We start from the raw sequence: 23,794 nt of genomic DNA, 5'->3' as shown, positions 1-23,794 counted from the left end.
ACAACCTTATCAGGAGGGCGAAGACCTAGGGAATTCCTTTTTAAATTTCGAGCAATTAGCTGAGCGATTGGGATGGGAAACAAATCTAAAAAAATGATATTTAGTACCCCTATTGAAAGGCGAGCTACAAATCGCCTACGAGCTACTTAACCTTGGCCGGGGGCTACCTTTATATCCATAAAAGAGGGACTTCTTAAAAGGGTAGGCCAGACCTGTAACTTCTATCAATAGAAATGAAAGGCCATTAGAATAAAACCCAGTGAAACCCCCCATTGAGTTGGGGGAACGAATTAAGAACACAGTCTCTGTCCGGATTAACAACAAGACAATGGAAGAATTGGTAGAATAGATAATTGTGGAACAATTCACCAATTCTTTATCTCCCTTTTTACAGAAAGCAGTATTGCAGCTAAACCGACCCACCCGAATCATGGCTATTGAGACTTCCCAAAACCACTCAGACACAGTAAAACACTTTCACTCTGTACACAGAACTGAGGAGCGGAAATATCACAAACCTTACCACTGCCAATCCCAGGTACTAGATAGAAGGGGAGGCCTCTCTAAATCCAAACAGTGGATCACGAAAGAGAGAAAAGACGTCTGAAGACCGGACCCGAGGGGTAGAGATGAAAGCAGGAGAGAAGAACTTAAAGTAATTAAACCGTCACCTCCTATTTGCTTTTCGTGTAAATAAACTGTCCATCTTGCCCATCATTGCCCTAAAAATCTAAAAGAAGAACCTATGGAAATAGGTCGCCTAAAAGGGGATGAGTGGGAAGAAACAGAGACAGATCTAGAAACTTTAGCAAGCCTCCAGCTGACTTTATGTATGAAAATGTCCTGGTGAATGGAAGACACGTAAAGGCGCTAATTGATTCAAGCAGTAAACAGACTGCCATACGGGCCTATTTGGTTATAACAGACCTAGAGAATGTGACTCTAGAGTCACATGCGTACACAGAGATAACCAGCTCTATCCCAAGATACCCCTGCACATTAACATCATGGGGGAATATTGGGTGATGTCACCAGCCATTATTCCTGGACTCCCCGAAGAAGTCATTGTGGGGAGGGAATTCCCTGCATTCTCTACACTCTTACAGGAACTTCCAAACCCCCATAAGGAATTTATGCCCCTAGATTGTTGGAAATTTGACTGTTACTCCCAAACCCCTCCAGTCTGGGAATGGACGGAAACAGAATCTCATGAACCTACCATTTGCCAAGAGTGTACCACAAGACTAAGGAACACCTAATGAAAAAATCACCCCTTCGATCCCAGTTTATAGGATACATTTGTGACACAAATATGAACACCCCGCTGCTACCAGAACGGAGGAAAAGAAACCTGTGGAATATATGAGAATCTCTGGATACATTCTTCTCTCAGAGGTCCTAAAATTGGAGGACCTCAGAAAAGACCAAGTATATCCACCTCGCATAGGGGAAGGGAATTTGAGAAACCAGAAGGTGTCCCACTGACTAGTCCCAGAGCATCTGTCATCCAGGTGGCCAGGACACGGCCATTGCTTTTGGATCCAGTTCCTGGGGGTGGACCAGTGGGGGAGGATCATCTGGGTGAGGGGTCTTCAGGGAGTGGGGCACCTGATATCGAGATGTGGTATCCCCCCCTTTACTCCATCCTGCCAGGTAGGATACCTGGGAACTGTAACACCCCCCCCCCCTCCCCTTCCCTACATGAATACTTTTACACAGACAGCCTGCTCTGGGAGAAAACAGACTCATACCCGAGCATTGTACCTGACATGTGCCACTACTATGGCCAGGCAAAATCTAGCAATTACTGTTAACAACTCCCACCTGACTTCCATTAAGCTTCCCCACACAGATAAAAGGCGGAGCACGAGAGCACACTCTGAGTGAGGCAAAGCACATGAAGGAACAGCGTTTTCCAGATGGCAGCTGAACGAGGGGAGAAAGGCGGCAAACCGAGAAGAGAGAGCAAGGAGGGAGAAACCCTTGACCTTTGCAGCGAGAAACCGTTACTGTCCAGAAACCTTCAGATTAAAAGGCGTAAGGCCGGGAAACCAGACTGAAGAATCCTGCATTGTGTATCGGAGACACCCAGGGCCCACTTGCATGACTGGCCGAGTCGGAGAGGAGCACCAACTGCTGTGGTACCGTCCTTGGATCCAGGATCAAAGAAGCGCCAGAGAGATCAACACAGCCAGTGAGTTGGGGAAACCGATGCAAGACCGGTCAGTGTTTAAGTCAAGGTTGCAAGCGGCAGCATTGTATGAAGAGTGCAAGAGCGAAGAATATTAACGCATGTGAGGAAAGACGGGAGTAAAGCTCAATTGCTGATGGGTGTTTGAACTTTAATATGAATCAGAGAAGGTACGAGACAAAGTAACAGAGTGGTCCGGCACAGCAGGTGTGCTCAATCAAAGGGTTATGTGTGATGTACCCAGCCAAGAAGTGGCAGAAGCAATAAAGTGAAATTTATGGATGAAGTGAATTGCAGTGGTCCTGCGATGGTTTAAGAAAAATACATTGCACAGTCGAAAGTCTTTGAATTTTGATAACAAAAAGAAAGAAAAAAAAGTGATATTATAAAGGTCAGAGCCTGATCGAGGGAGACCCGTGGTCCGAGCCTGATCGAGGAAGACCGATTGTGAAATTGTGTTTAAGGGGGTCTGAGCCCGACTGAGGGAGACCTGTGGTGAACAGTAAACCTGAGAACTTGTGAATGTCAAAATCTTGATGAGAAAGGAAGTTTGGTACTTGTTTGTTACACCAGGCACTCTGCAATAAGAGACTTTTATTGGGAAAGAGACTTTGGTGCAGAAGGCCCAGACACCTATGTTTTGAACTGCATCCTCGTGGCATAGAAGCCACAGTGTGTGCGAAGCTCGAGTGTGCCACCTTGCCCTGTGCTGAAAACGTGGGGAAAGGAAGCCAACTGCTCAACCATCCTGACATATTGTTTCTTGAACACTTTTCTTTTGCATACGGCATTTTCCCCACACCATTTGTATTTAGAAGTAAGGATTGGCAATAGGTTCATTAGTATAGGACCTTTTATTTGACAGAGACTTGACTAGGACTGTGTTATTATTATTTCATGGTCGTACCTTGCTGCCATCCTTAGAGTTAGGGTTAGAAAGGTGTTCAATCAACCAATTGAAGTTCAATGAACACCTTTGTACTGATCAGTTGTGTCTGTGTTCACTGTTTGATACCATGCCTTCCTTACACACCACATTGTACAGACTCAGGAATAGATGCAACAGAATTCATTTTGTATTTTTTTTATTTTTTTTGAACATTGCAACAAATAAGAACTATTATTTTCAGAGAGTGGAAGACTGTCTCCTTGAGACAGAGAAGACCTGCGGGTTCCCCACTACACCGTCCTACAGGAAGAAAGAGCAGGTGATCATTCTGTGGTTGTGCTGTTCTCTTCTGGCCTCATGGACCAGGTGGAAGCAGACCCAGTGAGAGGCAGAGAGCAAGGGAGAAAGAGAGAGGCAGGAAGAGACAGGCCCGGTTGTGAGCACCATTGAGCAAGGTCTCCGAGGCATGGAGACAATATTGAAGAGAATATGGAGAGAATGTCTCAGTTCACTGTCTGCCACATTTTATTCCGGGTCTTTGCCCAACCATGTTTGGGTCCAGGAATAGTTTGCAGTTTTAAATACTTAATGAGATCCCAGTATGCTCCACCCGTCATGGCTTACAAAGTTTTTTGTTTTCATGTTTAAGGTGAAGTTATGTTAAAAACCTGAGTGAGGTTAATTTAGAGCTGGTAGAGGGTATGTCATACCAAGAGCTACAGAACCTGATGGTCTGCAATCTTTAGGTGCCACACAAAATAACTAGCAACAAGAGCACCCAGTCTGTACATAGACTTTATGCTTTGGGACTTCGTATCTCACTGGCAACGTAGGGTTGGGGGACAGATAATCGGGCAAGGTCTAAAGATGTTGTCTCCTAAAACGAAGACCCAACCCGTGCAGTTCAAATGTCAAGGAGGTTGTGGATCAGTCTAGGGAAGTCATATGCTCCTGAAGGCTATATCTGCATCGTCGTCCATATGCACGAACACTATCCCTTCAAATCTAGCTATAAACCCTTGAGGCAAACCGAAGTGAGGTTTCAGCTAAGGAACAGGACCTTTTTATTTTAAGATAAATGATAGCACAGGGTGGCCTTCATGCTCAGGATATTTATACAGACAAACATGTAATACATGTCGAGAACCCAAGCATTGGGAGTACCTGCACACTTGGAGAAGTAGACATCTGGATGACCCAGAAGTCAGGAGAATCCTTACACTTGGAGAACTAATGATATGGTGACTAGACACCTGGAGAAGCTTGACATTGTATAATCTCAAGCACCCTCTATAAAACCTGTCCCAGCTCTACCGGCACAGTCTATTGGGTGCTTCCCCACCCAGAGCGGCAGTGTTTTAGGGCACTATGGATCAAGAAGGCTACTCCACATCTTAAGAGCACCAGGAGACAAGACAAAGTACGCTGGCACTGTTCATGTAAACTGTAACCTGTGAAGCACTGCAGGAGTCTGAGCAAGTGCAAAGAGGCCAGCTGTGGTCTGTGGCTCAGTGAACTAAGGCATTTGCTACTATGTTTGAACTCATGGTTCTAGGCTGGAATCCGGGCAGGTCCCTTAGCCCTTCATCCGTTTGGGTTTCATCAAACGAGCCCCATTGGGGTAGATAAACAATATACCCTTGTTATCTGTCTACAGCGTCCATTTACTCCCCGTGGGGGTGAGCATATACTCCACAAGTGCACCTGCAATGTTATGTTGGAGGTATGGCGAGATGGAGAATTTTGGTGGTGGCTGAGAGTCCACCAGGAGCAGGGCGAGGACATGATGTGAACACAGAGATCAGCTAAGAGTTACAAGAAGAGAAGGGTGCTGGGAAGAAGGAACTTGAGGATATGTCTACAAACACAAACCAATCAAAGACTTCAATGTGTGTCAGCAACAGAGTTTCCAGGGTATAGATCTTTGCATTGCCACGCCTTGTGGTTGCAGAACGGCTCAGGACGACCAGAATCAAAGATCCCCTTAGAAATTGGTAACCAAATAGATGCTCATGACCAATAGATAGTACCTGCAGAATGGATCTGAACATTGAGGGGTTGGCCCCAATCTTAGAGACTGGTTCAGAGTATACCAGGCCACTCACAGGAGGCATATGGGCTCAAAGGCCCCCAAGCCATGGCTGGGAAGCACAGCCTACCAACCATGAGGAACAAGAAGAGGATGTGTGCACCTAGCGTGGCACATCACCAGCCTCAAACACAACATAGGATGCCTTGCTAGGAAATACTCCTGGTTGGGTGGGTCTTCAAGGCTTGTGCGGTACATACTTTCACAACCATTTGGGGTAGGATCATTGGTACAATTTAAATACTCTTTAGCCTTGCTGGTAACTTCCCCTTTCCCCTCCCACTGTGACAGCAGACCTACGTTCTGGGTGTCAGACTCCACTGGTGGGCTTTGGAGTCCTATCACTCCATCTACACCACTTATAGCGCAGCATGTAAGACTGGAAAAACGGTCAATATGTCGGTTGGGTGACCTTCTATGGCAGCCAGGCTTGATGTTGGCAAGATAAGGCAGTTGAACAGTCTAATGGGGTGTTAGTAAAAACAGTACCGAGACACAACCCTGCTTGGCATCAAGTGAGGTGCTATTAAAAAAACGAATTCACCTTAGTTATGTTGCTCGGTTTCACCGTCATGCCAAGCCTAGTGCATTAAGACCAGGTTCATGACCTGTTTGGTTCACCCCTGCCCCTCCACCGCCCACATTCAGTCGGTTTCCATCCCAATCAAACAAAAGTGGCAAACAATGTCTCCCCTTCTCTGTCTGGCCTCTTCACTGCACAGGCCTCTTCTTGCCTGGACCCTGCACCTATGATATATTAATGTCACAAACAACTAAAAGTTTGACGGCAGAGCGCGGGGCAGGGCACCCATAGGTATGAGCATTTGTGAAACGTGAGAAAGAAGAGTGAAGAAATGCAGTAAACAGGAAGTAAGGTCAAAGTGCAAATGATGCAACAGGAAGGAGTAACACTGGAAAGAACATATAACTGCTGTAAACCTATTTAGAAACATCCCAATTTGTTTTTGGAAAAATACCCAAACACAAAAGAAAAAACAAAGCAGCAATATTAAAGAATATATATTACAATACGAATAAAACATACTTACAAACATTACAAAATAACACTCTCAGCACCTGGTAAAGTTTGTGTTTCTTTTTTTTATAAAAAAAAAAAAAGAAAGTTTTGTTGACGGTAAATAATTATTTTTCTCCGAGCACCATAAAGAAATTTATTTTCACAGACTTTTGTTTTTGGTTTCTCCTTAGCATTGTTTCTCCCCACTTTTTGGTGTACTTTGTGTAATTTCAGCCTAAATTCCACTGCGCTGCGGGGTCCAGAACCAATTTCAGGAGTTAAATAATACCATTAATTTAAAAACAAACAAAAAAAGAATAACTGAAAAGTGTCCCTGTGTCGTTTGCTTTTTTTGTTTTTTCTTTTTAAATACATCTCTAGACATAATTTAAAACTCAGGCGCGGGAAAGTGGATTGGCGGGGGGGTGTATAGGGGCAGAGTGTGAGTGGAATGCTGCAGTGGAAAACACTGGACTGTGTCCAAGGTTCTCTAAATTCCAGTTGTTAGGTTGGAAATTATCATGTATTTGGGACGGAGGTTCCTCGTGGGTAATAGTATATCTTAAAACATATATTTAATCTGTAAAAAACAAGTTTTTCCAGAGCACTTTTCTTTGGGTCCGTCTGGAGGGCGGATATTGCTCTAGGTCCCGGCAGCGGGCAGTTGTCGAGGTAACAGGTCTTCTTTGGTCCCTTCTGAATTCTGCTTCTTTTTCGATTCATGGTCCTTTGATGCGTTCTACGTTTTCCAACTCATCTAGGTGATAGGGCGGGGTCTCTGATTTGTTCAGGTTGAGGTGACTCTGGAGCTGAACGTCCATGCAGACAGGGAGAGAGGGTGGCAGTAGAGGGAGGTAGTGGGCGGCGGTCTAGCCAAGGAAGCAAACAGGTCCCACTTCAAAGCCAAACTTTTGGTTGGGTTCTCCAAAGTCCATGAACATAGCGTCCGTAACGGGGAGCTGGTCTACCCGGGGCGTGTTCACCTCCAGCACTGTCTTGTCGTAGCCCTTCCTCATCTGTGGGAGCAGAAAGGAAATAGGAAAATGCTCAGTAGGCCAACATGATACAGAGGAGAACAAATGATCATCCCTATTTGACGATTGCCATCAGAGAAATGGGGAGTTCTTGTATATTATGACTCCTTTATTCCCATTTCCTTCACCTTCACATCTCCACCCTCAGCCCTCTCTGGCTGCCATCACTTCCACCTTGCTTATTTCCCCTATGTGCCTCTGTGCCCCCAGGACCTGCTTCCTTGCCATCATGTTTTGGTCCACCTACCTCCATATGATCGTAGAGGACTCCCTAACGCCCCTCCTCTGCCTTTAATAATTTCATCCCCTTACTAGCTTGGGGGAGGGCCTAGCTTTATCTCGGAATTCTCAGTAATAATCTGCACCCCCACCTCGACGCCAGAGAGACCCACTCACCGCACAGCCGTCCACGATGGCCTTGATGTAGGGGTTATTCTCGAAGGAGAGGTCCTCTTCGTTGGCTCCCATGAAGTGGACAGCCTTCTCATAGCTGCTGGAGGGTGCGCTGTGCCAGACCACGGAGCGGTGGCAGTGGTATGTGAAGTTCTGGCGGGCAGACACACTGAGCAGGCGCAGGAAGGTCATCTGTACCACACCAATGGGGTTGCTGTTGGAGTCCATGTAAGTGAACTAGAGAAGGGGGACACAACAGGGAACACATGAGTGGTGTGGCCACAGAGCAGAGTGAAAGGCAAATCATGATAAGGGGAGAGTAAGGAGAATTTCGACCACAACCAAGGAGCATAACAAAAATCTGAACACGGCCAGAGGTCACCCATGATGAATGACATTACAGGAAAGAGATACGTCACGCCCACCCCTCTGCCCCTCCAAGCATGACCAAGCATTTCTTATAACAGAAAGAAATACAGAATCATGACCAACACAACCCAACACAACACCATAACAACCCCCCTCGAAGGAAAACTATCAGGGGGAACCCTTGGCATTATGAAACTTACAAAGTGTGGGGATAAAGAAAATGCAACTGGTATAGGTGAGATTGTAGATGTCGTCGTGCACGCGCTCATAGTAGCCTTACCTTGAAGTCCCAGTGTTTACATTGAGCCTATTCGGGCTGAAGTTTCAAATTTAAAAAAAATATATAGTAGCCTTACCTTATTTCCATTCTTGAATTCACTGAACCACGTGTCTTGTTTTTCCGTATTCCAGGAAGACATCCTGACCTGTGAGGTGAAGGATCAGAGAGGAGATTAAGTGAGCGCAGAGAATGACTGTGGCCATGTCACATGGCTTCTACACCTGCTACCATCTGACCAGCAATTTAGGACCACCTCTACCCGGGTGATAGAGGTGATGGGTAGATGGCCACTGGGTTATCAACCTGGGGCTCTGCAATGCATCCCCGAGGGATACCTCAGTGGCAGTCAAATAGGAGCTGAATCTTTGGGGCAATGCTGGATTACTCTGTCGGAGTAGACAGAGTGGCAAGGCATGGGGGCAGAATGGATGCTGAGGTACACAGAGTGGTACCAGCAGCAACAACAAGGGAACTGCGTTACCACGGCACACATCACTGCTGGTGTCTCATCTCTTATGTTAAATTGTATTTCTAGTGCCCACATAAGATGCGAAAAGCACCTTGGTGCTAACCACTGGCACGATGCTCCTGTAAACACCGGCTGAAATATAGCAAACTGTGCTCTCCCCCACGCACAACAAAGGAAACACCCTAGATGTAGTCTTCACATCCTCCCCCTGCATCATCTTTGCAGACCCTATCCCACTTGACTGGTCTGACCACGTCACCATCCCATTATCAGTCACCCTCTCGACTGTGGCTCACAAAGGTCAGGCTAAACACCCCCTCACTCAATGCCACTCATTCAAAACCTTCCTGGTCAATGAGCTAGAAGTCAACTTTGCAGACTTCCCACCACAGGGAATGCCTCGGGCCTCCTGGAATTATTCAGCAACTCTGCTAAGAAATTGGTGGACACTCATGCCCCACTAAAATCCAGCCGGGCTAAGACCAAAGCATCTGTCCCACGGTACACTCCCGAGCTGGCTTCAAACAAATGCTCAATCAGAGCCCTAGAGAAACGGTGGTGCAAAAGCCCTAACTTGGGAGACCTCACCAACCTCACATCTCAGTGTGCAAACAGTAGGATTTTGATTACCAAGGCCAAAGCTGCTTACTACTCCACCACCATTGCGGCAGCCTCTAATAGGAGCAAAGTCCTCTTTGAAGTAGTAAAGCATTGTACCAAACCCTATCCCGACTCAGAGGTACCAGCCACCCATAAAAAATGCGACAGAATAAACACATCTTTTATTGAAAAAATAGACTAAATCCGAGAGACCAATGAATCAGCCTCTCGCAGCTTGAGCGCCCCCTGCACCGCGGCACGAACACGGCCCCTCTGGACCGACTTCCACCCGCATGTCCTAGAAATGATTGACTCCCTCAAGCCTACTTCTTACTCTGACGATATAATCCCAGCTTCCATCATTTAACAATTGACAGGCCTGGTTCTCAATGCGCTACTCACCATCATCAATGCCTCCCTCACAGAAGGGTCATTTCCGGACACCCTCAAGACGGGTCTCACACAACCTCTTTAGAAAAGTCCAACTCTAGATCCAGACGACCTGGTCAAGTACAGTCAAGTCTCATTACGAACCTCCCATTTATTGGCCAAATCTTGGAAAAAGTAGTTGATACAAAACTACTTGCCAGAATCGAACAACTCCACCTCCTAAATGACTATCAGCCAGGGTTTCACCCAAAGTGTAGCATCGAGACAGCCACCATCCAGGTGGTGGATGAGGCCCTCCAAATCATGGCTAAGGGTGACTCATGGCTCCTCGTCCTCCTCGACTTCTCAGCTGAATTCGACACTGCCGACCACTGCATCCTTCTCTCCCTCCTTGCTGACAAGATGGAATTCTCTGGCACTATCCTGAATTGGTTTACCTCCTACCTCTCGGGCAGACACTAGGCTGCCCAGATGAACTCGTTGAATTCTAACCGGCTCCAGGTTTCCTGCGAGTCCCCCAAGGCTCCATCCTCTCACCAATCCTTTTTAACTTTTACATGGAGCCTCTGGGCACTCTCCTCAAAGATTCCAATATATAGCATCCACCAATACGCAGACGATACTCGTTGTACATGAGAGTAAATAGCACGCAGGACATCATTTGCCTCTGCGATTACCTAGCCATCATCCAGTCCTGTATGTCGATTGCCTACCTCAAGCTAAACCCATCCAAGATTGAATTCGTCCCCATCTATTCGCCCGCTAAAAAACAACTTGTCCAACAATGGTACAATGATATGTGCCAAAAAGGATTTGATCCAAAACTCTCAGACTCAGCAAAATACTTACGCTTCACTATTGACAGCAATCTAGCCAAGAGGACTCCAATAGCTTGCCTCAGAATCTCACCACTCGAAAAATCAAACCCTTCATCCTGCCGCAGGTCTTTCGCACCACAGTGCAGGCCCTTGTGATCTTGCACATGGACGGGGGAAATGCTCTCCTGACAGGGTTCCCAGATGCTCACTTGGCTCCCCTAAAAGCAGTCCACCACTCTGCAGCATGTCTTATTAAAGGGGCACAAAAATTTGACAGGATTACTCCTTTCCAATGCAAACTACATTGGCTTTCACTCCACGCTAGGATACTGTTCAAGACTGCATCTATCATCTTCAAAGCAGTCACAAGTAGCACATCGGAGTACCTGGCGGCTAAGCTCCACATATCTGGTGGCACATGCTCCACGTGCAGCAAATCGACCAACCGGCTTGAATCACAACTCGTCTGCAAAGAGAGGAGCCGCAAACAATCCTTCTCTTGTCATGCACCCACCATCTGGAACTTAATTCGGGTGTCGGTTCGGAATTCCCCCACAATTCGCAGATCTATGTGATCACTACGGAAGAAAAAATACTGAAGCCAAAAATGCCGAATCATTTGTTTTCTTTAAACTGATTTTGCTGCATATATATGCGGGAAGAGACCCCCCACAGTCCCCCAACCATACCCCCCATAGTTATCACCCTAACCAGCCTCGCACATATATATGCAGCAAAATGCGGCCTTTTGGGCTTCATTTTCTTTGGCCACACAGTAATGGGTGATACCCAATTCTCCAGTTTCGCAAATCAAAAAATGCTCTTTCAACAACACCTGACCACGGACTAATTCCAATGGACGCACATACCCACGCATAGACCTCACAATACTGCACTACTGTTAAAGGATGCCAGCCCAAATGCCAGCTACCCACACTCTATACAGCGCACTGCTGCTCTCGAGCTAATAATGCCCTTTAAACAATAAAATAAAATAAATATAAGGAAACCCAAAGTTCATAATGACCGTGTGAGTGTGGGTGATACCAGGGTCCCCTTCCTGGCTGTGAAAATGGTTCACCAAAAGAAAGTTCCAACCAAAACATAGTGCCTCCCTTTAGCCCATGGTGGGGGTTTTCCCATAATTGGGTGAATGCACTGCACAAACCCCCAAAAAAGTCCAAGTTGTGAGTTTTCGGTTTCTTGCACCCTTTGTATTTTTTCCAGGCCAGTCAACCCATACCCTGAAAGCCTTGCTTTGCTGACTCAAGGAGGAAGAAGTAGAGTCAGTATTGCTCTGCCAGGGGGGTGTGCAGCTCCTGATGCAATATTTCAGCCTCTATAAGGACCAGGTCTTCTAGTGGTTGGTTGCCACCAATGATCTCTGCCTTAATGCCAGTAAGACTGAGATTCTCCTCATCGGCACACCCGCTCCCTCCTTTCCTGTCACTCTCTGGCCGGCCTCTCTTGGCCCTCTCCCTGCTCCCACCTGTGAGGCTAAAAACCTCAGGGTCATCTTCGACTCCACTCTCTCCTTCTCTCCTCACATCTCTGACGTCTCCAAGAAGCCACACTACCAGCTGCACCTCCTCAGAGATATTCTTCCTTTCCTCTCCTTCCCCCTCAGAAGCTCACTGTCTCCAGAGCTCTGATTCTCTCTAGGCTTGACTATTGCAACAGTCTCTTTCTAAATCTGCCTGCTTCTACTCTCCGCCCTCTGCAACTCATCGAGGACAGGACTGCAAGACTTGTCCTTGGCCTCAAGCCCAGGGATCGTATCTCTCCAGGACTGAAATCTCTGCACTGGCGCCCAGTGGCTGCAAGGATTAAGTTAAAAATTCTCTGCATTGTCCACAAGGCCTTCTGGGGCCTGGGGCCTCAATACCTTCAACTCTCTCTTCCTAAATATCTTCCTTCTCAAGCTCTTCGCTCATCCACCTCCAACTCCCTCAGGGTCAGTCGCTTCTCCAAGCAACAAGTTGGTGGTAGATCTCTTTCTTTGGCTGGGGCCTCCCTCTGGAACAGCCTCCCTGAAACTTGAGGAGAACCATCTCTGGTACCGGAAGCACCTCAAAACCTCTTTGCTTCTGCTTTCTCTCCCCCTCTCCCCTGCTGAACTCATGGCTGAAACTGCACTGGTTACCTGGTCACCCTCTGATCTCGGGCCCAGGTCCCCTCCCCCTCCAGTTGCACACCTACACTACCTCCCTGGCAACCCCCGAACTTGGGGACTATTTTCTGTATCCCTAAAGTCCCCCACCAGCACTGACATCTGATGTCTGCACTTACCCTTGCACTTGCCACCAACTGGCCGTACTGCTCTTCTTGTTTTATTATTCTATTGATCCCATGTACAGCACTGTCCCCACCCCCTTCCCCTGCACTTGCACCATCTGAATGACACCTGGCCTAGTGGGATCGTTGTCTGTCCTCCCTCTGTTACCCATCCCTTCCCGCGGCGCACCTTGAAACACTTGTGTATAGGTGCGTTATAAATGCCATAACATATCATATCATTGAGCCACGGAGGAGGTTTCTCTGGTCTCACTGAGAGCAGAGCCTTACAGGGCTCACTGTTCCTTCCCCCCTGCTTCACCCAAGATAACTTCCCTGCCGGGTACTCGTTCCACCATCCACCGCTATCACCTGTCTAGGGTCAACCGGTCCAACCGGAATCTGCCTAATCTGAATATGTTTCTCCTTCTGCCATTCTCTATTTTCCTGCTTCCTTCCTCCTACCACATCCACCATCTCTCTCTCATCCCCAACTTCCTCTCCAAACCTTCTCTTGCAAGGACTGGAAACTCTCTTCCTTCCACCGATCTCCTTCTGGCAGCCTACAGACGCCTGATGTTCTCCTTCGTTTTATATGTTCCAGACCTGGTATCTTCCACACAGCTGCTCACGGTCACTAGCAACCTTCTTTACCCTACTATGATTCACCCAACCTTCTTCTTAACCTCTCCAGAGCTTTACTGAACTCTTCCTCACTGTCACCAAAACGTCTCTGTACTGTCGCCTAGCCCTACCAATCCAGTGCTCTCTTCCAGGTAGTTCCCACCCTCCTCTGTACTGTCGCCTAGCCCTACCAATCCACTGCTCTCTTCCAGGTAGTTCCCACCCTCCTCTGTACTGTCACCAAGCCCTACCAATCCACTGCTCTTTTCCAGGTGTTTCCCACCCTCCTCTGTACTATTGCCAATTTTGTCCTCTGTGTCACTAAGCCTCCAATCCTCTCCACCAGCCTCCTGTCTCCTCTTTCTAGAAATCACTCCAAGCCCCATCCCACGACATATGCCCCTTCACAGGGTCTCGTGACCCTTTACCCTCAATATTTACATCTTCTAGTAGCACGAACGATTTAAACCATTCCCGAGTTCCGTCAACATTGTCTGGACCATGACCAACTTGAATTTATGCTTCTGTCATCGCAAACGCTGTAATGGTACAATTCTCGAAATATGACCTCCAGAATTGGACAGCTCACTCGAGAACCATTCCTCTGCCGCTACACTCTATGAGAAACCCATCCATTACCTCCATTTGTACATTGCGTGACAAAGCACCCTGCCTGTTATTGGAGGTTCCAGGTGGGTTGACCAGGGGGCACAGCTACATCCCCAAGCTAGAGGGTGATGGGCCCTGGGATGGTTTGGAGAGGATCCCCTGGTCATCCTCTCTGAACCCCAATCCTAATGTAGGAGACAGTCACATAAAACATCCCTATGGACCCCCTCCCAATTGAGAGCCCGACGCTTTCTAGGCAGCTCCAAAGTGCCAAGCAAGAAAAACAAACTCTTCTCTTTAACAAAGTCAATTGTACAGACATGGTATTATTACAGCAGATACTGATCCTGCTGCAAACCCCCACTTTCCCCCACTAGCAGGGAGGAAGCTACTTCAGACTCGCAGTGAGTTCTTCCCTAGAGGCTTGTATACCTACATTGGATACAGTCTTGTAAGTGTGCAGCTTTCCCACCACAGATTTAAGTGTGGTCAATAAGAAATGATGAACCCATTGTCTCCCGGCAGAGCATTCCCTCGCCAAGGATCCAGCATTGTGAATCCACCTCCAGACAGGATGCTCAATGCATTCAGGGGAAATTAAAAGCTGACTAGGAGTTCTTTCATCATAACGTTCACACACCGGAGAAACAAGGGACCCAGGTCATGCACAGATGGCACCAGAGAGTTGCAGGAAGGGCTGAATGGAAACCAAGATGGCTGACGCGGGACGGGGCAGGGGATACGAGGGATGGGGAATGCCTTAGGGGGCACAGAATAGGGGGTGGAGTGTGAGGATGGGATGTGGGGCATGAATTTGAGATGTGGGATTTTAGTGTAGGGTAAGAGGCACGGGTTAGTGGATGGAGTAATCGGTAGAGTATGGCTTAGGGGGTAGACATAATGGGTCCAGGACGTGACAGAGACCTACAGATTCCAAAGGACAGTAAACGTGCCTAATGTGGCTGCATTATCAGTACACTTGCACATCTAGAACTAGCACCCTAAAAGCAGGGGGTTGGGGTGTAGGGAGGGCGCAAGCCTAACACTATAAGATACTCTTTCACATGGATGGCAGCAAATGAACACAGGAGCTTCCAGCGACAGTGGCGATAATGAATAAATTAATAAGGAAGGGCCTAGACCAGACACTGGGAAGAAATGGCGCTGAAAGGTTAAGTGTACATTTGAAGCCAACCCACAGCATGTGCGCTGAGTGAGCAGGAAATGGCTACGAGGCATTCGCAGATATCAAAGTCTACGTTTCTATACAATATTTCGGAGAGGTTTTGGCAAGGGCTGTGTGCCAATGAGCACTATTTGGCTCCTGTTACTCACCACCTCTGTGGGCTTGGTGGGGAAGAAACAGGTCTCTCCACCCGCAGTGAAGTTACAGTAAACCTTGAAAGAGTCCCGAGCGCAGCCTTGGTTGGGATCAATCCAATATTCGCCTGGAAAGAGGGGAGACGATAATGTTACAGAGGGCATTGAAAAATAAAATCCATAGCATGTGCCTTCCATCACTATCCTATAGCACCAGATGGCAGGACAACTTGAAACGCTAAATGCCTGTACGTACCATCGGGCAGCTCGGGATGGCAGAGCTGCAGGTCCTGGCAAGTCCGGGCAGGGTTGTCCTGGGTGCCCATTGGATGCTTCATCTGTTCAATTTCTAATTTCAGGGAGTTTAGGGAGCCAAAGATTTCTTCCATGCCATCAGCGTAATCCATAGCGGCGTCGGAAACCATGGCCTCATCATCCATCATCTGGCTAGCATCTATTGAGCGCTTGTTCTTCCTGGGCACCTGGATTGGCAGCGGCTGGATGACCTCTCCAGGGGGGCCCTAGGGGATGTAATTATACTAACATGAGGAATGGGTGTCGTCTTTGTCAGCACCTGAAAGCTGCTTAAGTAGCTCTTTGATGGGCGGTGCATCAAAGATAAGGGAAAATTACTACAAATTAATTAATAGACATTTTTATTATGTTTAAGACTAGGAATTAGCCTCTCTTGATATGCCCTCAAACCTAGATAATTAGAGAACTGGGGCCCATATAGGAAGATGGATTTGCTTGTGATAACACAATTTGGTCAAGAGGTTTGCTCATAGTTCAAGGGCAGGCAACTGTGCACTGCATGGACTCCATTGCAACTAGTAGGTCACATCTTTACTGCTGAACACATCTCCTCCGACTTAACATATCTCTCTCTCTCTCTCTCTCTCTCTCACTCACTCACTCACTCACTCACTCACTCACTCACTCACTCACTCACTCACTCACTCACTCACTCACTCACTCCCTCTCTCTTGCTCTCTCTCTCTAGTGTGCATGGCACCAATATGCTCTGGCAGTCATGTGAAGAGTGAAGTGATTAGAGATGGGCTGGCTGACTCACCGGAGGTCCTGCGGGTCCCTGAACACCTTTCTCTCCCTTGGGACCAGCTTGACCCTATAAAAGAAAACAAAAGTTAATCTGTTACAACCTGGCACGCCCCTTCCTCCATTATATCTAGCGCAGCATGTATAACCAGCCCATTTAGTATCCGCAGAGCACTGGCACATTCAATATTGATACATGCAATACCCAGATTCTAAAGCAATTCATATGCTTTATGAAGAAAGTAGCTGCATCAGCTGTGAACGCTTCATAGGCATCGTTTGGTTAGAATAGGCTTCCCCATCAATGGAAGATCAGAGGTCTCTTCCACTACACAGAATCGAGAGAAGCTATGGGAAGGAATACAACCTACTTAAGGTTCTGGTAAAATAGCTCAGCGAGCTAAGTGCTTGCCACACACATGTGTCCAGCCAGCAGGACAAATCCTTTATCCTTCTGAGGTCGATAAACTGAGTACTATTACAGTGAGAAATAATACTATTGCTGCAGCGCTTAGAAGGGAGGACTCTTGCCTGAAGAGCCATACATAAATGAAAGGAGGGGATGTGTTATAATGTACCTGATGCATAAGAGGAACATTTGCCAAAAACACACACATGCACCCTGCTTCGTACATATCTCTTGCGCCTCTACCACAGTTCTGGCACAAAACTGCACTCCTTCCAATTCATCGCCATATATCTACACCCAGCACTGGACCTCGTGCATGATCATATCAGTTCAGTTCCTGCTCATCATCCAATGAACGCAGACAGACCAGAGTGTGCAGTGCGTCCACTTACCGAGGTTCCTTTCGCACCTTTGGGACCTGGAGAACCCTGGAATGATAGAAAAGGATGGGTCACTGTCTGAACTGAGAGGTACTGAAAGGATGGGGTCAGAGTGACAAGGGGCTGCAGGGGGACAGATGGTGTAGTGGAGAGACCTGGTGAGGGACAGGAAAGCGAGTGAGGAAACATTAGTGTGTCCTAGAGACTGGTTAGGGTAGAAGTGAGGGGTAAGACAGCCTAGAGGCTGGAAGGAGGCAGCGGGGCAGGAGGAGGCACGGGGAGCAAAATCAAAGAGGAGGGGAAGATAGAAGCACCGCGCCATGTGGCGGATGCTTTTATTGATTTTCCCTGTGAGCTCCCCATGAGTGCCGGCTGCCTGGCTCACATACTGTGTGTATGTCTCAATGCTGATTCACTTATGTGATGGCCCTGGGGTCCAGGAGGCTGCCTGGACTCCCTGGCTGATCCAGAGTCTGCTTACTTCTGGAAATTACTTTTCCAATATGGTGACTGGCCGTATCGCCCTGAATGGCACTCAGCGTTATCTGACCCTGCACACAACTATATGTGCTGTACGAGCCCATGCAGTGGGCAGGCCAAAGTCATGCAGAATATCGCTCGTCCCGCGGGGGTTGGAGGCCAGGGCACTCTACGATGCCTATCACCAATCTGGCAAACTACCGTATAGCAATTTTCTTCAGAAGTGCGCTCAGTTGTACGTACTAAGATTAACTGCAATTCACTGCCTCTGCCCAGCCTGATTCCTTTCCCCAATGTTCCCTGATGGTAGTTGATATCACCATTAAGGCTGGTTCCACTCCCCCAACCTTAAGAATAAGAGTGAGATCTTTTCATGTATTTCTGCCTTAGGCTATGATATACTATTGATAGCCAAATGCTGAATCGTAGATACCACTCGGCTCCACACCAATTGTGTGCAGCAGTTGGCCTGCACCTGCCGATGGCGGAGTAGCAGGGACCTTGAAAGAAACATATAAATGTCTTAATCTCTCCCTCTCCTCCACTATAAAAGCAGAATTTCTGGCAGGAAAACAGAACACAGATTCTTAGCATTTCATTAAAATATTTTTGATCTGCTAACCCCTTTGATCAGAACCCCAGTTTTGCCCAAGGCTTGGTGAATCTTGACACCCAGATCTCTGTTCATAATGTCAATGTGCTTGTCCTGGGTAACATCAATAAGTGGATTTACACTTCCAGACGCAGTTCATTTACTATACAACCTTGCTCTGCTGAATATCCATCAGCTGATCTCTGGCTGGGCACGCTCTTGATCTTAGCTTTGCCTTTCCTAACATTATTCATTTGAATTCTGCCTCGCCTTGACAGATCATTTATAATAGGTTTTATAATTATTTGCCATTAGCCCTCTTTTCCTTCTGGCACAATGCGCCTTTCTTGGGACTGGCGGGCCTTAGAGTCCAGTTGATTTTTGGACCTATTTTCTAGGCTCTCAACTCTCACCTGAGCATCTTATCCCTCAGCGCCTAGCCCCAAAATCTTGTATGTATTATTGCCACGCCGGATCGGCTGATCTCAGAGAGAGTTGCACAGTGAGCTGTGTGTGCCCGTACAGCAAAAGGGTTCTACCCAGGAACTCAAGATGCTGAAAGTTTGTAACAAAATATTGTAGCGCAAGTTGCGCTTACATGATCAGATCTCTTCCATCTTGAAGGCCCTCAAATTGTTATCGATCAATGACAAAATCACCATGAAGCCATGTGTCGAGCGTTTAAAAGTATCAACCCAACGGGCCCAAATAAGCGTATCCTTTCATTAGCCTCATATCGGCCTACCGGAACACCTAGGTCGTCAGCAATGGAAATAGGCTCATCCAAGCCAGGACTAAGAAACAACAAATCAGAGAATGGACCTGTGCCTCAGCTGCAACCACTTGCTGGAGTGCCAGCTACAAAGGATCTCTACCTTAAAACCCAACTACCTCTGCCTAAGATTTAAGAAGGACATGAAGAGACCTTAAAAATAACCCTCTTGCAATCTACCACTGCTGTCCCAGCCAACATGCTCTTTATCGCCACCCCCCCACCGCCTCCCCCAGCCCAGCTCCCATCTCCATTGCCTCCTCCTGGCTGTGCTTATTTAGGAACAATGCCTGTCCTTAACGAGCCCTTAATGTGTGTCTCTTATCCGTTTAACTTATATATAGGAATAGGCTAGCTTTGTACTATGACTACTGGTTCCATGTTTTTCCTCTGGCTCCTGTTTGTCTGAACACTGATTGGTCATTGCTCTTTATGCAACCCTGCCCTGCCTGACCTGCCTGACGTAACATGAAGCTGTATTCTTTGGTTGCTGCTATTTCAATGCAGCAAATGCCTTTATGCCATCCCTATTATTTCAATCTCTTGCATCTCCATTATCTCCCCTTCAAATGAGGGGTCCACATCCCTTGCTACAACCACCCCTGAACCCTCAACCTCTAAACTGCCAGGTCGGCATCGGGCAACCGCATCATTGGTCCACTTCTCATTTCCAGCTCTCCGTTTCCCGCCTTCCCTGATCTTCCTGCACTTTATGTCTCTGCAATGGGGATTCTACGCCCCCATAGCTGCTCCGATGCACCTGTGTTCACCTAATTATTGCTGTGCCTGCACCACCACATCACCTTCGTTATGCATCACAGGTGATGGCTCCTGGAAACACTCCTGCCTGGCCCCTGGAAACACCCTTATCTTTGGGCAGGCAGTGGGGTCACCAACGGCCTAGACACACGGTCGAAAGCCTATATGCCTAATGACACGTCTGCAACCGTACCAGTTAAAAGACTTTCTGATATGAGCCACAGCAAGCTTCATTCATCGCAGCATTACGCTGTTGGAATATGTTTCTGAAAAGGATAGCTATGGAGAGTTTTTCTTACACAATAGTTCATGACTGTCACGAATGACCATATATAGTGGTGAGCGCACAACCATCTTGTTCTGGCATTGTGCATTATTCTTAGCTATTTCGAGGGCATAAGGTGTTATTTTCCCCAGAGATGAGCTAAAGATGTAGCAAGAATCCTTAGGCCCAATGTGGGAGACAATACCACCTGTTTTATTTTGGTATTTTTAAACTTCTGCAACCGCCTTTCGGTTGACGTCTAAATTGGTGTTGGCCAGTCAATGTAATACGATGATTGCTATATGACTCCTTACCCTTCTAAGCTCTCTGACTTCATTGCCAGTTTTGGTTCTTTGCCTTTAATTGCTAACCTCCCTGATTCTCAATGTTCAGTTTTAGTCCAACCTTCTTGCCTTCCGATGCCTTGCAACACCTGGCTGCTCCTTGCACAACCTGTGTTGGAATGAACATCTCAGCTTCCTCAGCCGTACACAGCTCCAAAAGACCTTTGGGCGATAGTACACGTTATAGGTAATGAGATGAGGACAGAAAGGAGGAGAGATGACAGAAACTAGAGTTAAGGGAGGATGGTGGGTGTGCAGACTGACAAAACAGATACAGGACACTTACCGGCAGCCCTGGGGGCCCGCCTGGGCCGAGAGGACCGGTTGGACCTGGGGTACCCTGAAATAACAAATGACAATGAGACTGGATTCCTTGAGATGAATACCATAAAACAAGGTCAGGCATGGTTACAACTTTGGAACCGCACATAAATATTTGCGCGTTAACACCTTCAGGGATTTAAACAAGACTAGACATGTTTAGACCTTGATGACCTTATGGAAGAGTACACAGACATGTTTACACCTTCATGGTCTTAAACAAGTGAAGCCATGTTTACATCCTCAGGAGTTTATGCAAGGGTAGACATGTTTAGAGTTTTACAGAAGAGCAGACTGACAGGTGTACACCTTCATGGTCTTACACAAGAGAAGTCATGTTTACACCTTCAGGACCTCACACAAGTGTAGACATGCTTACACATTCATGGTCTTAAACAAGTGAAGCCATGTTTACATCCTCAGAAGTTTATGCAAAGGTAGACATGTTTAGAGTTTTACATAAGAGCAGACTGACATGTTTACACCTTCATGGTCTTACACACGAGAAGCCATGTTTACACCCTCAGGAGTTTATGCAAAGGTAGACATGTTTAGAGTTTTACAGAAGAGTAGACTGGCAGGTTTACACCTTCATGGTCTTACACAAGAGAAGTCATGTTTACACCCTCAGGACCTCACACAAGAGTAGACATGTTTACACCTTCATGACCAAATCCAAGTGTAGATGTTTACACTTTCAGAACTTTACAAAATACCAGGCATGCTTTCAACTTTAGATCCTTGCACAATTGTGGATGTGCTTAAACCTTTAGAACTTGCGCAAGAGTGGATGCGTTTGCCCATTGTGTCCTTAGACAAAGTTAGACATGTTTACAGCTTTAACACCTTCTGAGAAAAGAGTTTATATTTTCACCCCTACAAGCACTTGCATAAACATAGGCATGTGAAGGTGCCTGTCCATGTATTGGCATTCACATGAACATTTTTTGTTATAAATTAAGGAAGAAACTATTGAAATGAACTCTCTGGTAGCTACAGTCCAGTGCAACTCATGAGGACTAGGTTTCAATCCTTAAGAATGTTACACATTAGTACCATGTTTACACTCCTAAAATGATAACTTGTGTATATCACCTTATCCCTGGACACGCAACACAATACTATGTTTATTTCTCAGGGGCATGAATCACACTTACATCCCTAGGGCAGATACACACACGTAACCGTGTCTATATCCCTGTGATGGTACACAAGAGTAACTCTGCTGAAAGAAAACATTGATCTTACACATGGCAACCCCTGTGTATGACCTTAGGAGCTTACACACGTGTAGTTCTGTTTACATAGTAAAGTCAATATACAAAGTTAGCCATTGTTTACCTCCCTAGAACCTAACACACACACATCCATTTCGCATACAAAGGCTACCAACGGTACACATGTGTAAGAATGTGCACCTATGTAATCATGCCAACAGCTCTGAAAAAATGGACACAAATATAGTCACATTTGGAGAGACCCCATATAAACCCTACCCTGCCCCCTGCGCAAAATATGCCACATTAGGAAAGTGCACATGCACACTTTTGACCGTACTTAGACCTCCATGAGTGTAGATGCACGGCACAGACATGTGGCTGATACTCACCGTTTCTCCTTTTTGTCCATGAGAGCCTTGTGGCCCATGCAGTCCCCGATCTCCCTTCTCCCCCTGCTCACCGGGAGGACCAATCAGACCGATGAGACCTGGGTGACCCTGTGAGGAGCAAGAACAGTGTGTAAGAGGAACAGTGTGCACAGGTTTTCATATTTAGGTTTGTATGTAAGTACCAAATGTAAATCTGAGAGTTATGTGTACATACGTTAAGTCAGTCCTTGCCAATGAACCTACAGCTTTGAATGTGAATTGGGACTGGTGGGTGCTATTGCGATGCATATGTGTAGGCATGGTGTTTCGCCAAAGGTCTGTCACAGCACATCAGCAGCCATCGAGTGGTTCCTGATGCAAGGCGGCCACCAAGTGGGACCGCAGTGAAGGAAATGTTATGCTGCTTTTATAAGTGGGACTGCAGCTGAGCGCCTTTCTCATCCCCACTCTTTGCTGGAATCTCTGGAAGGGTCACATTTGGGGAGTTTTTTTAACCTGGCGAATCCATGAGTGGCTCTTTAGGGCTCTACTGTGTTTCCTCCATGTCCAGAATTATTGAATTGGCCTTTCCTTTCTTTATAGTCTTTTTTAAAATATAATATAAACATGAATTTAAACATCATTTGATCACAGGAACAGGATTTCCCCAGCTCCTCTCTGCTACTCTAAATGTCTTTTTAGCACTACCGTAGCTCCGGTTAGCAAGTTGTTTTTGTGGTGTCTAATCACCATTTTTTCAGTGGTGCAATTTTCTGCAGTGTGTTCCCAGTATAAGGATCCATGAACGCCATCAAGCCAAGTCCTGTGGTCCTTTCCTTAGCTAAGGGGAGGTCAAGCTTTCCCGAGTTTCAAATATTATTCCTAGTTCTAATCCTCTTACATTTTCTGAGACTGTCTGATAAGTCAAGGAAGGCCCTTCGCTTGTAGTTAGACAAGATTAGACCATGGCTCTGTCATCAGAGAAGCGCCGTGAACAGGGCCACATGAGGTGAGCAGGAGCTCTGGCGTTGAAGATTAGACCATGCCTCTGCCATCAGAGAAGCACCATGAACAGGCCCACATTAGGCGAGCAAGAGCTCTGGCGTTGAAGATTAGACCATGGCTCTGTCATCAGAGAAGCACCATGAACAGGCCCACATTAGGCGAGCAAGAGCTCTGGCGTTGAAGATTAGACCATGCCTCTGCCATCAGAGAAGCGCCATGAACAGGGCCACATTAGGTGAGCAGGAGCTCTGGCGTTGATGATTAGACCATGCCTCTGCCATCAGAGAAGCGCCATGAACAGGGCCACATTAGGTGAGCAGGAGCTCTGGCGTTGAAGATTAGACCATGCCTCTGCCATCAGAGAAGCACCATGAACAGGGCCACATGAGGTGAGCAGGAGCTCTGGCGTTGAAGATTAGACCATGCCTCTGCCATCAGAGAAGCACCGTGAAC

At 46.9% G+C, this 23,794-nt stretch overlaps 1 protein-coding gene across 8 annotated transcripts in view; it reads right to left on the bottom strand.

Annotated features, from left to right (window-relative positions):
- Positions 1-6,173: 6,173 nt before the first annotated feature.
- Positions 6,174-23,794, bottom strand: part of COL11A2 (collagen type XI alpha 2 chain) — a 279,999-nt gene continuing 262,378 nt past the window's right edge. For all 8 annotated transcript variants that reach the window (XM_069635257.1, XM_069635251.1, XM_069635250.1 and 5 more), the window contains 9 exons: positions 22,358-22,465; positions 20,714-20,767; positions 17,228-17,263; positions 16,443-16,496; positions 15,624-15,888; positions 15,383-15,495; positions 8,340-8,408; positions 7,618-7,851; positions 6,174-7,203 (listed from right to left, as the gene is read on the bottom strand). In XM_069635257.1, coding sequence (XP_069491358.1) covers positions 7,057-7,203; positions 7,618-7,851; positions 8,340-8,408; positions 15,383-15,495; positions 15,624-15,888; positions 16,443-16,496; positions 17,228-17,263; positions 20,714-20,767; positions 22,358-22,465 — 1,080 coding nt within the window. In that variant the 3' untranslated portion in view covers positions 6,174-7,056. The remainder of the gene's footprint in view (positions 7,204-7,617; positions 7,852-8,339; positions 8,409-15,382; positions 15,496-15,623; positions 15,889-16,442; positions 16,497-17,227; positions 17,264-20,713; positions 20,768-22,357; positions 22,466-23,794) is intronic.

This window comes from Ambystoma mexicanum, chromosome 13, assembly GCF_040938575.1.
Source record: "Ambystoma mexicanum isolate Mex_15411 chromosome 13, UKY_AmexF1_1, whole genome shotgun sequence".
NCBI lineage: Eukaryota > Metazoa > Chordata > Amphibia > Caudata > Ambystomatidae > Ambystoma > Ambystoma mexicanum.
The sequence above is the reverse complement of the archived record's forward strand: the minus strand, read 5'-3'. Positions and strand labels throughout refer to the sequence as shown.